Source organism: Salvelinus namaycush, chromosome 31, assembly GCF_016432855.1.
Source record: "Salvelinus namaycush isolate Seneca chromosome 31, SaNama_1.0, whole genome shotgun sequence".
Taxonomy (NCBI): Eukaryota; Metazoa; Chordata; class Actinopteri; order Salmoniformes; family Salmonidae; genus Salvelinus; species Salvelinus namaycush.
Genome location: NC_052337.1, coordinates 35,957,943 through 35,974,079, shown reverse-complemented (window position 1 = coordinate 35,974,079; position 16,137 = coordinate 35,957,943). Strand labels below are relative to the sequence as shown.

At 42.4% G+C, this 16,137-nt stretch overlaps 1 protein-coding gene across 1 annotated transcript; it reads left to right on the top strand.

Moving 5' to 3' along the window:
- Positions 1-249: 249 nt before the first annotated feature.
- LOC120026122 (polypeptide N-acetylgalactosaminyltransferase 9-like) lies at positions 250-15,876 on the top strand. Its single transcript, XM_038970944.1, has 9 exons — positions 250-339; positions 449-615; positions 876-1,050; positions 2,485-2,682; positions 9,639-9,756; positions 13,377-13,562; positions 13,658-13,891; positions 14,981-15,148; positions 15,226-15,876. The coding sequence occupies exons 2-9, from the start codon at positions 459-461 to the stop codon at positions 15,394-15,396; spliced, it is 1,407 nt and encodes a 468-aa protein (XP_038826872.1). The 5' UTR covers positions 250-339; positions 449-458; the 3' UTR covers positions 15,397-15,876.
- The last annotated feature ends 261 nt before the right edge of the window (positions 15,877-16,137 follow it).

Below are 16,137 nucleotides of genomic sequence, written 5' to 3'. Positions count from 1 at the left end.
CTCACTTTTGTTTACGTTCTCGAGGGAAAAGAGACAGCTCAAATGACACATTGAGATGAGAAGTGTAACAGCTTGATTGCTTTTGTGATCCAGAGGCACCTCAGACTGTTTGCAAAATGAGTCTGACATTTTCCTCGGACTTTCCACAGGTCTGGGAAAGTCGGTTGGGGTACTGGAGGGACGAGTGGGCCAGGGACAGGGGCAGGCCAGGACCCCTGCAACTCTGAGAAGCCCTGTCCACGACCCAGATGGGGGAAAGTACGAAGAGTACGGCTACAACGCACAGCTGAGCAATCAAATCCCACTGGATAGATCCATTCCTGACTACAGGCCGAAAAAGTAGGTCCTAAACCCTGCCCTCACAGCTTGTAAACCAGAAGGTAACATAATAAAGCATTATGAGTTTAGGGTACTGATGTGACAGCTTCTCACTAAATTGTGTTGACAGGTGCAAGCTGATGACTTACCCAGATGACCTCCCTCAGATGACGGTGGTGTTCATCTTTGTAAACGAGGCCTTGTCAGTGATCCTACGGTCAGTCCACAGCCTGGTCAATCACACACCTGCACACATCCTCAAGGAGATCATCCTGGTGGACGACAACAGTGACAGTGGTAAGACAAAGGCTTTTACAGTGTGTGTGTGTGTGTGTGTGTGTGTGTGTGTGTGTGTGTGTGTGTGTGTGTGTGTGTGTGTGTGTGTGTGTGTGTGTGTGTGTGTGTGTGTGTGTGTGTGTGTGTGTGTGTGTGTGTGTGTGTGTAAGAGGGAGAGAAAGAGCGCAAGAGAGAGAGAGAGAGAGAGAGAGAGAGAGAGAGACTTGAAATGATGGTTTTCTAGTTTGAGCTCCAACACTTGATTATTCTTGTTGTTGTAGTGGAACTAAAGCTGAATCTGGATCAGTATGTGAATAAGCAGTACCCAGGCCTAGTGAAGATGGTGAGAAATAGCAGACGGGAAGGACTTATACGGGCCAGAATCCTTGGCTGGAAAGCTGCCACTGCACCAGTTGTTGGCTTCTTTGACGCACATGTTGAGTTCAACACAGCATGGTGAGGAACAGCTTCTTATTTCCCCTCAGATTGACACTTGAAAAGGAGTTTAAAATAGTCTCATGCATTATCATCAATCAGATGCAGATTCCTCCCAACACTGAGGTGCCATACGTCCGCCATATGTCCTCCAATATCTAGCTATATACTGTACTATTTTAAGCCTGGAATTCATTACACTGAGATCTGCTGACAGTGTTTGTGCATCTGACAGAAGCATTTTTATTTGAAAATCAGAGGTATTCCTTTCTCTCAGTAATGGAAAGACAAGGAGGTACAGTAGTCACCACAATCCATCTTCACCACACCACTTTAGAAAGAGGAATTCATTCAGGCAAGGTGACAATCTCTCAGAAGTTAACCCTATTTGTTCTAAAAATGATATTGCAACTGTGAAATGTAGACTCCTTAACTGCACTCATATTGCAAAAGTTATGTCCACAATGGAAATGATATCTGATTGCATCAGTCAAGTTTTACACTGAAAAACCATTGAACACACCATGCGTCCCATGGGTCGTTCCATGTCATTTCAGTAAGCCATGACACCCACCATCTGAAATTGTTTCTGTAGTTAGAAACAGATAAGATTAGCATTCCTGCAAAATTCTTTTGTTGAAATATAATCTGATCTCTGAGAAGTTAAGCTAATTGATTGCACCCAAATTGTCCATTTTAATTTATAGGATTCATATAATATTAACTAAGTATAGTACCTAACATCCAATTTGGTCCAAACTTTTTTCAAACATTTGAGTAAGACATGAAGAATCCAAAGACATGATCAAAAGCCCCCCACGCATCTCTGCACACCCCATGCCAATCCCAATCCAAAAACAAGTATAAAATGGCCAATTTGGATGCAATCAATTAGCTTAATTTCTCAGAGATCAAATTATATTTCAACAAAATAATGTTGCAGAAATGCTAATCTTATCTGTTTCTAAAAACAGAAACAATTTCAGAGCATTCTGAGATTGTGGATGTCGAAATCCTCTTTCTTGTGCTTTTTGAGGTGGAACGACCCACATGTGAGGCCATCAGTGTTTCACTACAGTTGTAACACATAGAACTGTTAGCTACAGTACATAAATGACTATTTATTTGGTTTTGTTCTCTGGAACGGATGTGAAATGGAAAATAAGCTGTCAAGTGTAAGGGAAGATGAGAACTGTACAGTACCTTCCTCTGCTAGCAGTGAGGATTCAGGATGTTTTGTTGATGATGATTAAACGCTTGAACAGACTGCGGTGGCCCCATTTTCCCCCTGGGAACAGATGAGATGACAGAAACATGATTTACTGTCATGCCTTTCCTATCATGTCAGCATGAATACCACAGTGTACAGTTACCAGTAAACATCTCAAGCACCTTTAGAATATTTATAGAGATAAAAAATGTGACTAAAATGCGTTTCCTTTCCTCCTTTGACAGGGCAGAGCCAATTCTAACCAGAATCAGGGAGGATCGAACACGTATTATTCTACCGTCGATCGACAACATCAAGTACAACACGTTTGAGGTGCAGCAGTATGCTAACGCGGCCCATGGCTACAACTGGGGCCTGTGGTGTATGTACATCACCCCCCCTCAGGCCTGGCAGGACAGAGGAGATGAGACGGCCCCCATCAGGTATGGGAAAAGTACAGTATGTCTCTCGGACATTATTGGGGCAGTTCTCTGATGCAATATTCTGCAATACATTTTCTATCGATAGTCTACACCCCTTCTTATTCACATTTTCTTGCATTACAAAGTTGGATTGAAATAGATTTAATTGTAATTTTTGTCATTGATCTACACAAAATACTCCATAATGTCAAAGTGAAAAGAAAATTCTACACATTCTTTGAAATGAATACAAATTAAAAAAGTATTCACCCCCTTTTTTTAGGCAGGCCTAAATTAATTCAGAAGTCAAATTTGGCTCAACAAATCACATAATAAGTTATATGGACTCACTCTGTGTGAAATAATAGGGGTTGATGTGATTTTTGAATGACTACCCCTTCCTCTGTCCCCCATACATCAACAACTGTAAGGTCCGTCCCTCAGTCAAGTATTGAATTTCAAGCACAGATTCAACTACAAAGACCAACAAGCTTTTCGAAAGCTACATAAAGAAGGGCAATGATTAGTAGATGGGTAACAACAACAAATCAGACACTGAATATCTCTTTAACCATGGCCAAGTTAATAATTATGCTCTGGATGATGTATTAAAGCACCCAGACACAAAGGTGTAGTCGTACTTCTGAATTGAGCTCTATTACAGGAAGGTATGCTTAGGGATTAAGGCCGGGAATAGCCAGGGACCTCACAATAATATCACGACACTTAAGTGCCGATATGATGTATTGAGATTCCCACGATTCTATATGTATTGCGATTTCATACTGTGATTTTATTGCGATTCGATGTTTCAAACATACTGCTCACCATATGCCTGCTGTAAAGGTACAGCACAAGAGAGCCATGAGAAAATGAGTTTGCTGAAATAAAAGTGCTGAAAACAAATTGGCTCCCCATTTAAAAAGAAGATGATCAAGCTATGAAGGAAAAATAGTGGAGTTTTGGTGCAGGTACAACCAACTAGCGCCAAATTATATTGCGATATTGTCAAAATTATATGATATACAGCGTCGGCTGGAGTGGTGTAAAGCTCGCCGCCATTGTACTGGTTCCAAGATGGCGTAGCAGTCGGACGTGTGTTTTGTCTTGTCCCGTGTAAATATCGTTTTATATATCGTTTTCCTTGTTATTTCATATATATTTTAATCTCACTTTCCATCTACGGACCGAATATGCTCTCCTGCAACCCGCCTCACCCAATGTGGTACGGATCTGCTATTTTTATACTTTAGAACCGAAACCCCCATCAGCAGCTAGCCAGCTAACTAGCTACTAGCTAGTAGTCAGTTAGCCACTGCTAGCGTTCTTCACCGTTAACTCGGACACCAGCCAGCCTCAGCTCGGTCAATACCTGCCAGTCTGCACAGCGCAATATCAACCCAGAGCATATCGGACTGCTTTTTCTCTACCACATCTTAGGAGTCCTACCGCAAGCTCTGAACCTTTACACCAGATCTTCGCAGCATACTTAGCTTCAATCCGAGTGTCTACCCCTGGCTAACATCTCTGTCCCGAAGCAAGCACCAGTTAGCCTTGAGCTAGCTTCGAGCTAGACCCATCTCCCGGCTTGCCGAAGAGGTCCACCAGCTAATTCTTGGGCTACAATACCTCTTTGCCAATTGGCCTGGACCCTTTACTGCCGACACGGAGCCCCGCCAATCCATCACGACTGGTCTGCTGATGTAATCGTCCGAGGTGGTTTCAACAGGCCCTTTCGTTCCGACATCGCCAAAGGCCCATCTGCTATCCCCGGCCCGCTACCTGTCTGAATCGCCGTGTCTCCAGCTCGCCTAGCGTAGTAGTGACTACTGAATTGGCTCCCTGATTCACCTAATGCTACTCATTGGACGGTATGATCACTTGGCTACACATGCCTCTCCCTAATGTCAATACACCTGGCCTAACTAGTGCCTCTAGAGACAAAACCTCTCTCATCGTCACTCAATGCCTAGGTTTACCTCCACTGTACTCACATCCTACCATACCCTTGTCTGTACATTATGCCTTGAATCTATTCTTCCACGCCCAGAAAACTGCTCCTTTTACTCTCTGTTCTGAACGCACTAGATGATCAGTTCTTATAGCCTTTAGCCGTAGCCTTATCCTACTCCTCCTCTGTTCCTCTGGTGATGTAGAGGTTAACCCAGGCCCTGCAGCCCCCAGCACCACTCCTATTCCCCAGGTGCTCTCATTTGTTGACTTCTGTAACCGTAAAAGCCTTGGTTTCATGCATGTTAACCTCAGAAGCCTCCTCCCTAAGTTTGTTTTTTTCACTGCTTTAGCACCCTCCGCCAACCCTGATGTCCTAGCCATGTCTGAATCCTGGCTTAGGAAGGCCACCAAAAATCCTGAAATTTCCATCCCCAACTTCAACATCCGATCACTGTATCTGTACACAGCCAATCGGTAAATAGCACACCCAACTACCTCATCCCCATATTGTTATTTATCTTCTTGCTCTTTTGCACCCCAGTATGTGTACTTGCACATCATCATCTGCAGATCTATCACTACAGTGTTAATGCTAAATTGTAATTATTTCGCCTCTATGGCCTATTTATTGCCTTACCTCCCTAATCTTCTACATTTGCACACACTGTACATAGATTTTTCTATTGTGTTAGTGACTGTACGTTTGTTTATGTGTACCTCTGTGTTGTTGTTTTTGTCTCACTGCTTTGCTTTATCTTGGCCAGGTTGCAGTTGTAAATGAGAACTTGCTCTCAACTGGCCTACCTGGTTAAATAAAGGTGAAATAAATAAAAATACAAAATAAATAAAAAATATGATATGATATACAACATCTGCTGGAGTGGTGTAAAGCTCGCCGCCATTGTACTCTGGAGCAGTGGAAATGCATTCTCTGGAGTGATGAATCGCGGTTCACCATCTGGCAGTCCGACGGACGAATCTGCCCAAATGCATAGTGCTAACTGTAAAGTTTGGTGGAGGAGGAATAATGGTCTGAGGCTGTTTTTCATGGTTTGGGCTAGGCCCCTTAGTTCCAGTGAAGGGAAATCTGAACCCTACAGCATACAATGACATTCTAGCAGATTATGTGCTTCCAACTTTGTGGCAACAGTTTGGGGAAGGTCCTTTCCTGTTTCTGTCACGCCCTGATCTGTTTCACCTGTTCCTGTAATTGTCTCCACTCCCTCCAAGTGTCGCTTATTTTCCCCAGTGTATTTATCCCTGTGTTTCCTGTCTCTCTGTGCCAGTTCATCTTGTATGTTAGTAAAATCAAATCAAATCAAATTTTATTTGTCACGTGCGTCGAATACAACAGGTGTAGTAGACCTTACAGTGAAATGCTTACTTACAGGCTCTAACCAATAGTGCAAAAAAGGTATTAGGTGAACAATAGGTACGTAAAGAAATAAAACAACAGTAAAAAGACAGGCTATATACAGTAGCGAGGCTATAAAAGTAGCGAGGCTACATACAGACACCGGTTAGTCAGGCTGATTGAGGTAGTATGTACATGTAGATATGGTTAAAGTGACTATGTATATATGATGAACAGAGAGTAGCAGTAGCGTAAAATAGGGGGTGGGGGGGCACACAATGCAAATAGTCCGGGTAGCCATTTGATTACCTGTTCAGGAGTCTTATGGCTTGGGGGTAAAAACTGTTGAGAAGCCTTTTTGTCCTAGACTTGGCACTCCGGTGCCGCTTGCCATGCGGTAGTAGAGAGAACAGTCTATGACTGTGGAGGCTGCGGTCTTTGACAATTCTTGGAGCCTTCTTCTGACACCGCCTGGTGTAGAGGTCCTGGATGGCAGGCAGCTTAGCCCCAGTGATGTACTGGGCCGTACGCACTACTCTCTGTAGTGCCTTGCGGTCACAGGCCGAGCAATTGCCGTACCAGGCAGTGATGCAACCAGTCAGGATGCTCTCGATGTTGCAGCTGTAGAACCTTTTGAGGATCTCAGGACCTATGCCAAATCTTTTTAGTTTCCTGAGTGGGAATAGGCTTTGTCGTGCCCTCTTCACGACTGTCTTGGTATGTTTGGACCATTCTAGTTTGTTGTTGATGTGGACACCAAGGAACTTGAAGCTCAAGTCAACCAGCATGATTTTCCCGTACTCCTTTTGCTATTCTCTTTTTGATAGTCTTCCCGGTTTTGACCCCTGCCTGTCTCTGGACTACTTTCCCGCTTGCCTGATCATCCTGCCTGCCCTGACCTTGATTCTGCCTGCCCTTCAGTACCTTTTGGACTCTGAACTGGTTTTGACCCTTTTGCCTGTCCACGACCATTCTCTTGCCTTACCCTATTGGATTAATAAATACTGTAAGACTCCAACCATCTGCCTCCTGTGTCTGCATCTGGGTCTCGCCTTGTGTCATGATAGTTTCAGCATTACAATGCCCCTGTGCACAAAGTGAGGTCCATACAGAACTGGTTTGTTGAGATCGGTGTGGAATAACTTGACTGGCCTGCACAGAGCCCTGACTTCAACCCCATCAAACACCTTTGGGATGAATTGGAACGCCACCTGAGAGCCAGGCCTAATCGCCCAAACATCAGTGACCGACCTCACTAAGGCTTTTGTGGCTGAATGGAAGCAAGTCCCCGCAGCAATGTTCCAACATCTAGTGGAAAGCCTTCCCAGAAGAGTGGAGGCTGTTATAGCAGCAAAGGGGGGATTTTGGAAAGAGATGTTTGATGCGCAGGTTTCGACATACCACTTGGTCATGTAGTATATCGTCAGACATAATATCCCGATATGTAACTGTATAGATTTTTTCCCCCATCACTATTAGGGCTGCCGCCATGAGGTCATTAGTGATTTTAAAACAGCTACAAGGTTCTATGACTGTGATGGGAGAGAACTGAGGATGGATCAACAACATTGTAGTGACTCCACAATAATGACCTAAATAACAGAGTGAAAAGAAGAATACAAATATACAGAATATTCCAAAACATGTGTGGTGGAAATTCAACACCAGGGACACCTGAAGTCAGTATAAAAAGAATCCCTCTTTATTATCACGACCGGAGAGGTTCACCAACTCAATCCAAGCTTGATGCTACACAAACAAGTCATATACGGTAAGCATGATTTACATGTTTCATTATTCATTTTTAATGTTGGTTCCTGCATGTGACTGACTGATACCTCACAAGGCTTTTTCTTTCATAGCTGGGACCTTGAAACTGAGATGCTCCTTTTGTGCCTTTTGGTTACCAGAGCAATGTTCTGGGCGTACTGCCAAATTGCTTATCAGTGATATTATGGTTTATTCCTGTGTGTAGTCAATCCGTCACTCGCATGAACCCAACCAAGACATGTAATTACAAAGCAGCATTATTCTAAACATATGACCATCATTAAGTTTGCCGATGACACAACAGTGTTAGGCCTGATCACCGACAACGACGAGACAGCCTATAGGGAGGAGGTCAGAGACCTGGCCGTGTGGTTCAAGGACAACAACCTCTCCCTCAACGTGATCAAGACAAAGGAGATGATTGTGGACTACAGGAAAAGGAGGACCGAGCACGCCCCCATTCTCATCAATGGGGCTGTAGTGGAGTAGGTTGAGATCTTCAAGTTACTTGGTGTCCACATCACCAACAAACTAACATGGTCCAAACACACCAAGACAGTCGTGAAGAGGACACAACAAAACCTATTCCCCCAGTAGACTGAAAAGATTTGGCATGGGTCCTGAGATCCTCAAAAGGTTCTACAGCCACACCATCGAGAGCATCCTGACGGGTTGCATCACTGCCTGGTATGGCAACTGCTCGGCCTCCAACCGCAAGGCACCACTGAGGGTAGTGCATACGGCCCAGTACATCACGGGGCCAAGCTTCCTGCCATCCAGGACCTCTATACCAGGCAGTGTCAGAGGAAGGCCCTAAAATTTGTCAAAGACTCCAGCCACACTAGTCATAGACTATTCTCTCTGCTACCGCACGGCAAGCGGTACCGGAGCGCCAAGTCTAGGTCCAAGAGGCTTCTAAACAGCTTCTACCCCCAAGCCATAAGACTCCTGAACATCTAATCAAATGGCTTCTCAGACTATTTGCATTGTACCCCCCCCCCCCCCCCCCCCCTTCTACACTGCTGCTACTCTCTTTTATTATCTATGCATAGTCACTTTAATAACTCTACCAACATGTAACCGGTGCCCCCGCACATTGACTCTGTACTGGTACCCCCTGTATATAGCCTCGCTTTTTACAATTATTTGTTACATTTTTTTAGGTATTTTCTTTAAACTGCATTGTTGGTTAGGGCTTGTAAGTTAGCATTTCACTGTAAGGAATACAACTACACCTGTTGTATTCGGCGCATGTGACAAATACAATTTGATTTGTTTTGATACACACAGAGAACATTTCCATCACACATGCAATGTATGCAACGAGGCACTGAAGTAATACTTTAAAAAACATGGCAAAGGAATACACGTTTTGGCCTAAATGTTTGGGGCAAATCCAACACAACACATCAGGCAGAGTAACTGCCTCCTTAAATTGCTGTCTAGCGATGATCCCCAACACCTTGACAGAGCTTGAAGTATTTTGAAAAGAATAATGTGCAAATATTGCACAATCCAGGTGTGCAAAGCTCTTATGAGACTTACTCAAGAAGACTCACAGCTGTAATCACTACCAAAGGTATTTCCAACATGTTAGTGTTTTACATATTAGTGTATATTAGTGTTTTATTTTTCATTACTCAAAAACAAATGTTGGAATTTGTCTTCCACTTTGACATTAGAGTATTTTGTGTTGATCGTTGACAAAGAAATAACAATGAAATCCATTTGAATCCCACTTTGCAACAGAATAAACAGTGAAGAAATCCAAGGGTGTGTAGGCTTTCTATAGACAGAAAACGTGTGCTTGAAAAACATGTTCTTAAAATATACAAGATGTTCCAACTCGCTTCTGTACAGGGTATGCTGCTAGGCCTTAATCTGTTATTTCTCCGTTCAGGACCCCTGCCATGATTGGCTGCTCCTTTGTGGTGAACAGAGAATACTTTGAAGAGATTGGCCTTCTAGACCCAGGCATGGAGGTGTATGGAGGAGAGAACATTGAATTGGGCATGAGGGTAAGTTTCTAAGTGGTACATGCTTAAACTAAGAACTGATCAATACAGTATGTTCTGTGGTCCGTTATGTGTTAGCCATTACAATGTGATTATAAAGCAAGAAAATCATTATGTAATTGTGACTGGAGAGTTCAAGTGTTTGTGTGCTGTAAGAGATGCATGAAGTTCAATTAAGCTCTGTCACAGTAAAAAGGATGTGGGTGGGAATTAATATGAATGTAACGGCAGCAAACTTTTCTCTATATTTTGGCCCTGATCCAAATAGATTTCAATATCTTTTAAAAAGGGATAGGCTGCCATTATCTGAAGTATGATTCAAAACAAGTTTAGTTTTAAGTTTTAAGTCTCGTGCACAAGTACAGTGAAATGCCTTTCTTGTCAGCTCTAAACCCAACAACTCAGTAATCTATATCAATGTAGTACTAAACATAACAAAAGGTAGAACAAAAACACACAAGTAATAGAAATAAGAAGAACACAACAAAGTAAGCACACTATATACAGGGTCAGTTTTACTATCAAACAGAATGGAATATTCAATCCGATCATTTAACCTGATGAGGATATAGGGCGCTATTTACACTTTGGGTGAAAAACGTGCCCAATTTAAACGGCCTCGTACTCTATTCTTGCTCGTACAATATGCATATTATTATTACTATTGGATAGAAAACACTCTCTAGTTTCTAAAACCGTTTGAATTTTGTCTGTGAGTAAAACAGAACTCATTTGGCAGCACACTTTCTGACCAGGAAGTGGAAAGTCTGAAAATTATGCTCTGTTCAAGGGCCTGCCTATAAATGGGCATGACACGTATGAGTATACATGCACGTCATACACCTTCCCCTAGATGTCAAGAGGACGTGAGAGAAGAAAGGAAGTGTTTACTTGGTCTGAGGTGGAATAAATCATCTTGGCACGACGAGTCATCCATTTTTTTTTCTTCTGGAGAGCGCGCAGATGGACCTGGAATTGCCTTTTGAAAACCCGTCGTTATAGGCGAATACTATCTCCGGCTTTGGTTTTATTTGATACATGTCACAATATCATCGTAAAGTATGTTTTTTCAATATAGTTTTAATAGATTATTGAATTTTTTTCGGGACGTTAGGCGTGTTGCGTTGTCTGTGTTTGTTGACGATGGGGAGCTTCGCGCCACTTGGCCAGTGTGCTGGCTAAATCAAGAGGGAAAAACGATGTTCTAAATCCAAACAACGACTGTTCTGGACAAAGGACACCTTGTCCAACATTCTGATGGAAGATCACCAAAAGTAGGACCCATTTTGTGATGCTATTTCATATATGTGTCGAACTGTGTACTAGTAGTTTTGCGCCCAGGTTTTGGCCACTCTCCTCGCTATAACATAAGCCTTATGTCGTAATGAAGATATTTTTAGAATTCTAACACTGCGATTGCATTAAGAACTAGTGTTACTATCATTTCCTATACAACATGTATTTTTTTGTAATGTTTATGAATTGCTATTTGGTCAGAATAGGTGAGAGTCTAATAGAAATATCCGCACATTCTGGGAAATAGAAGCTACGTTAGCATAATGGATAACCACTGATTTCAGCTCTAAATATGCACATTTTCGAACAAAACATAAGTGTGTGTATAACCTGATGTTATAGGACTGTCATCTGAGGAAGGTTTATGAAGGTTAGTGAAAATTGATATCTTTTGCTGGTTTATTCGCTAACGCTAACGTGCCTATTGCTATCGCTAACGTGCCTTGATGAATGAATGCGGTTGTGTGTAGGCTATTGTAGTAAGCTAATATAATGCTATATTGTGTTTTCGCTGTAAAACACTTAAAAAATCTGAACTATTGGCTGGATTCACAAGATGCTTGTCTTTCATTTCTGTACACGATGCATTTTTCAGAAATGTTTTATGATGAGTATTTAGGTATTCCACGTTGGTCTCTATATTTACTCTGGCTGCTTCGGTGCTATTTTTGACGGTAGCTGTGATGGTAGCTGCAATGTAAAACTGATTTATACCTCAAATATGCACATTTTTCGAACAAAACATAGATTTATTGTGTAACATGTTATAAGACTGTCATCTGATGAAGTTGTTTCTTGGTTAGTTTGGTTGGTTCTTGGTTAGTTAGGTTGGCTTTGTGCATGCTACCTGTGCTGTGAAAAATGTCTGTCCTTCTTTGTATTTGGTGGTGAGCTAACATAAATATATGTGGTGTTTTCGCTGTAAAACATTAAAAAAATCGGACATGTTGACTGGATTCACAAGATGTGTATCTTTCATTTGCTGTATTGGACTTGTTAATGTGTGAAAGTTAAATATTTCTAAAAAATACTTTTTGAATTTCGCGCTCTGCCTTTTCAGTGGAATGTGGGAGGAGTTCCGCTAGCGGAACGCTGAGGCTAGACAGGTTTTAACTTAGGTCCTAAAATAATTTGTGACTTGGCATCAATGGCATGTCATTAAAACATATGGGTCTGTTCTGACTAAATTCTCTCCCTGCATGTTTTGTTTGGCTCTGCTGAGATCATTAAGGAATCATTAGGCTCTAAGCATACAGGGAGACCAGTTGGCATGAATATGGATGGAAGTTATCCTGCACTGCACCACCTGGTATACTGCTGAATAACAAAAACATGCCCTTATAGTGCACCAAAAAATGGTCTGTGTCAGGTGATTTGTCCATCAGTTATTTCCCAAAAGCCTGGACCCACTTGAATTCCCTTTTTTTCTAATACTATAACTGAGATAGTTTAATTGTTTTTGGGAGACAGGAATATTTTGGTTTGTAGACTGTAAAAAAGTCTGTAGTGATGTTGATGTGGAAGTTGTGTCCCAGTGTGAGAACTGAATGTGTTCCAGAACTCTGCAGTCATCTACCAGCGTCCCACTGACACACAGACTTATTTCACACTTCCGAAGTGATCGTTATGACGTGAGCAGCAGTGTGCGGGAAACGAGAGGAGACAGCAGGACAGAGACTGAAGGGGGGGAGAGGGAGAGGGAGAGAGGGAGAGAGGGAGAGAGAGAGAGAGAGAGAGAGAGAGAGAGAGAGAGAGAGAGAGAGAGAGAGAGAGAGAGAGAGAGAGAGAGAGAAGATGCCAGGTTTGCACCTATTACGCTGAGAGGGGAATAAAGTACAAAACATGTGGTCCAGGTAATGGAAACAGTGGGAAAGGGAGACAGCACAACAGAAACCCAATGAGAGACAGCTGATTGTATCAAAAGAGATCTAAGCCAAATTATAGTTTTGTTAACCCTACAACACCTCTCTGTGCTGTGCTCAATGCACGGGAGTATGAAAAAAATAATAATCTGGCAACACCACCAGTACAGTATAATCTACACACAATGAAGTGGCCCTTTGCCTGAAAAATGTCCTGGCAATTGCAAGGTGTTAACAGCTTTCCATGTGCCTGTGGGCAATTGCCTCGGCGGCACCTCTCTCAACAAGATTTATTTTTAGAACATAATGCTATATTACTATTGTGATCAGGCTTATTTATTTTTTCTTTCTTTCTTTCTTTCTTTCTTTCTTTCTTTCTTTCTTTCTTTCTTTCTTTCTTTCTTTCTTTCTTTCTTTCTTTCTTTCTTTCTTTCTCTTTCTTGAACTGTCTATGTTATGTCTCAGGTATGGCAGTGCGGGGGGAGTATGGAGGTGTTACCGTGTGCTCGGGTGGCACACATTGAACGCACCAAGAAACCCTATAACGACGACATTGATTACTATGCAAAGCGCAATGCCTTGAGGGCAGCCGAGGTGTGGATGGATGACTACAAATCGCACGTCTACATGGCCTGGAATATCCCCATCAACGTGAGTCTAGGCGTAGTTCCCCAATATTCTACAGCTCAATTGCGTCTTAACTGGTCATTGATTTTGGTGCTGTGAATTGTTTTCTAACTCAACAGAACCCTGGAGTTGATTTTGGAGATGTTTCTGAGAGAATCGCCTTGAGGAAGAAATTGCAATGTCATAGTTTCCAGTGGTACTTGCAGAATGTGTATCCAGAGATGCGAGTGTACAATGACACCATCACCTATGGTGAGGTGCGAAACAGCAAGGCCAGTGGCTATTGCTTAGACCAAGGACCTAACGATGACAACAGCGCGATTCTCTACCCGTGTCATGGCATGACATCTCAGGTCAGGAAAAGTTCTTAAAACCTTATATGCTTGAATGCATAGAAATGTAATCCTCTTACACAAGCTCCTATGTTAGTTCAGGAAAACATTTATAACTATCCCATACACTCTGGCCCCATGCAGACGTCCACAATATATTATGCATCCCCACCCATTTGCGTTGAAGCCCTTCCATTGTTCATCTCACAGTGGTTGTTTGTGCTTTCATTTAGCTTGCTTTAGCATGGTGATTCAGTGAATTCCAAATGAATTGGCTTGGCACAGGGCAATTTGACAAGGTTACCTCTACTCAGAATAGTGCAGCACCACCTGTGATGGGCTCCAACATCCTCTCTGGCATCTAGTTTCCTGAGTGTTGTTCACCGTGAATAATTCAAACTGGATTTTGTAATCGTCTGTGCCCTTACTTGTGACATTCACTGGATTGAAGCTGCGTTTGTCGTGTGAAATGAAATAGAGATCAAGCTCACAATGTCAAATGACAATGAACCCTACAGATAGACTGGGTCTCATTTATAACAACATGTACTCACCTAAGGGATCTGGTCCATTACGCTCATAAACAATTTAGCTTTCATCAGCATGGCACATACATAAATGCACATATCCCTGTGGTATCTATCAAGTCTACATTGTCGTTAGTATTTCAGTCAATTACACAGCAAATGTTTGTTGGACATCTCAACAGTAAGATGGGACAGGCCTTGCATTGGATTTGATTGAAGTTCAATAAAGCTGGATTGAAGGCTTATTGGTCATATCTCATCTTTCGTTTCAAGATGGCCTTTCCACTGGGTAGTTGTGGTTCAGCTGTTGAAAGAGCAGGCACTGGTTTGACAGCTCTTGTTCAGCTCAAGAGGCACTATGACCTTTTGTACTCAAGGTATAGAGAAAGATCTTTCTCATGAGACAGCTCAAGGATTACACAATAACATGTGCCATTCCTATGTGTGCAGATGTATTCAACAAGTTTTGTATTGTCCAACGACTACTGTATGTAGGTGTCTGTAAAGATAGTATTTGTGTATAACCTTTCATATATTTTTTCGGAACTTGACGTTTACATGTTTTTTTGACATGTTTTTTTAGCTGGCTCGTTACACCTCAGAAGGGCTTTTGCAGCTTGGTCCCCTGGGCTCCACTACGTTCCTGCCCAACACCAAGTGTCTGGTGGACGAGGGACGAGGGCGGACGCCAAGTCTCAAAAAATTTGATGGAGCGTCACACTCATCACAAAGGCTTTGGGACTTCAGTCAGGTAAAACTTCAAAATGTCACTGTATTGCTTTTTAATACTGCAATTATAACCACAGCTTGTTCCTCTTCCCTCTGTAGAACGGCCCAATAATCAGCAGAGACACTGGTCGTTGTTTGGAGGTGGAGATGTCTAAAGAGGCAAGCTTTGGCCTACGGCTGGTGGTCCAGAGGTGCTCTGGGCAGAGGTGGACTATCAGGAACTGGATCAAACCACCACGACACGGAGGGCACAATATACAGGCCAGCTGATGTCTACAAAAAAGACATGGGACTCTTACCTTGTAGCACTAGGACTATCCTCTTTACAAATATTGTGTTCCTTTGGATTGAGGCTATAAACTCCATTGTCTGCTCCCGGAAAGGTCAAGGAATTTCAAAAGCATCTCAACACCAACCTTCCACAACTCAAGCATCTTAACAACAAGTCGTCACAAAGTATGGAGGATACCTATCCCTACGAAGAACCAGAGGATGTACCATACCCGCTACAGAGGTTGTCTATGACAATGATAGTTTCAGTCTGCGATACTTAAGGAGGTAATACAAGCGAACTGGCACATGTTGACGAACCAGTTCATTTTGAGTGTGTTTGTTTCTGATTTCAGATTTCACGCCATAATACCTGAACTATGTTCCTTCAATCATATCTGTCATCTGGAGGGCTAAATTATCTCACATTCATGGACAATAGAGGAAAAAGGGAAAAACACAAATTGTACATAACAACTAGAATCGAATGATAATATGACATTAAACATTATGACATATGTGTTCCTCCTTGACGAGTGATTTTGTATGAGAGCAGAATTTTTTACTATTCTTAATCATGAAAAGTATTGTTTTCTCACCTCTACAGCTGGTTCCACATACATTTATGCAAAGGGCTGACCTTGAGTCTCCAGGCTCTCCAGTTATATGTACGTGTTTCACTCAGACAACATGTGAACTGTAATCTCTGTGATCAAGCACAGGGGAGGCACTGCCTGGTAC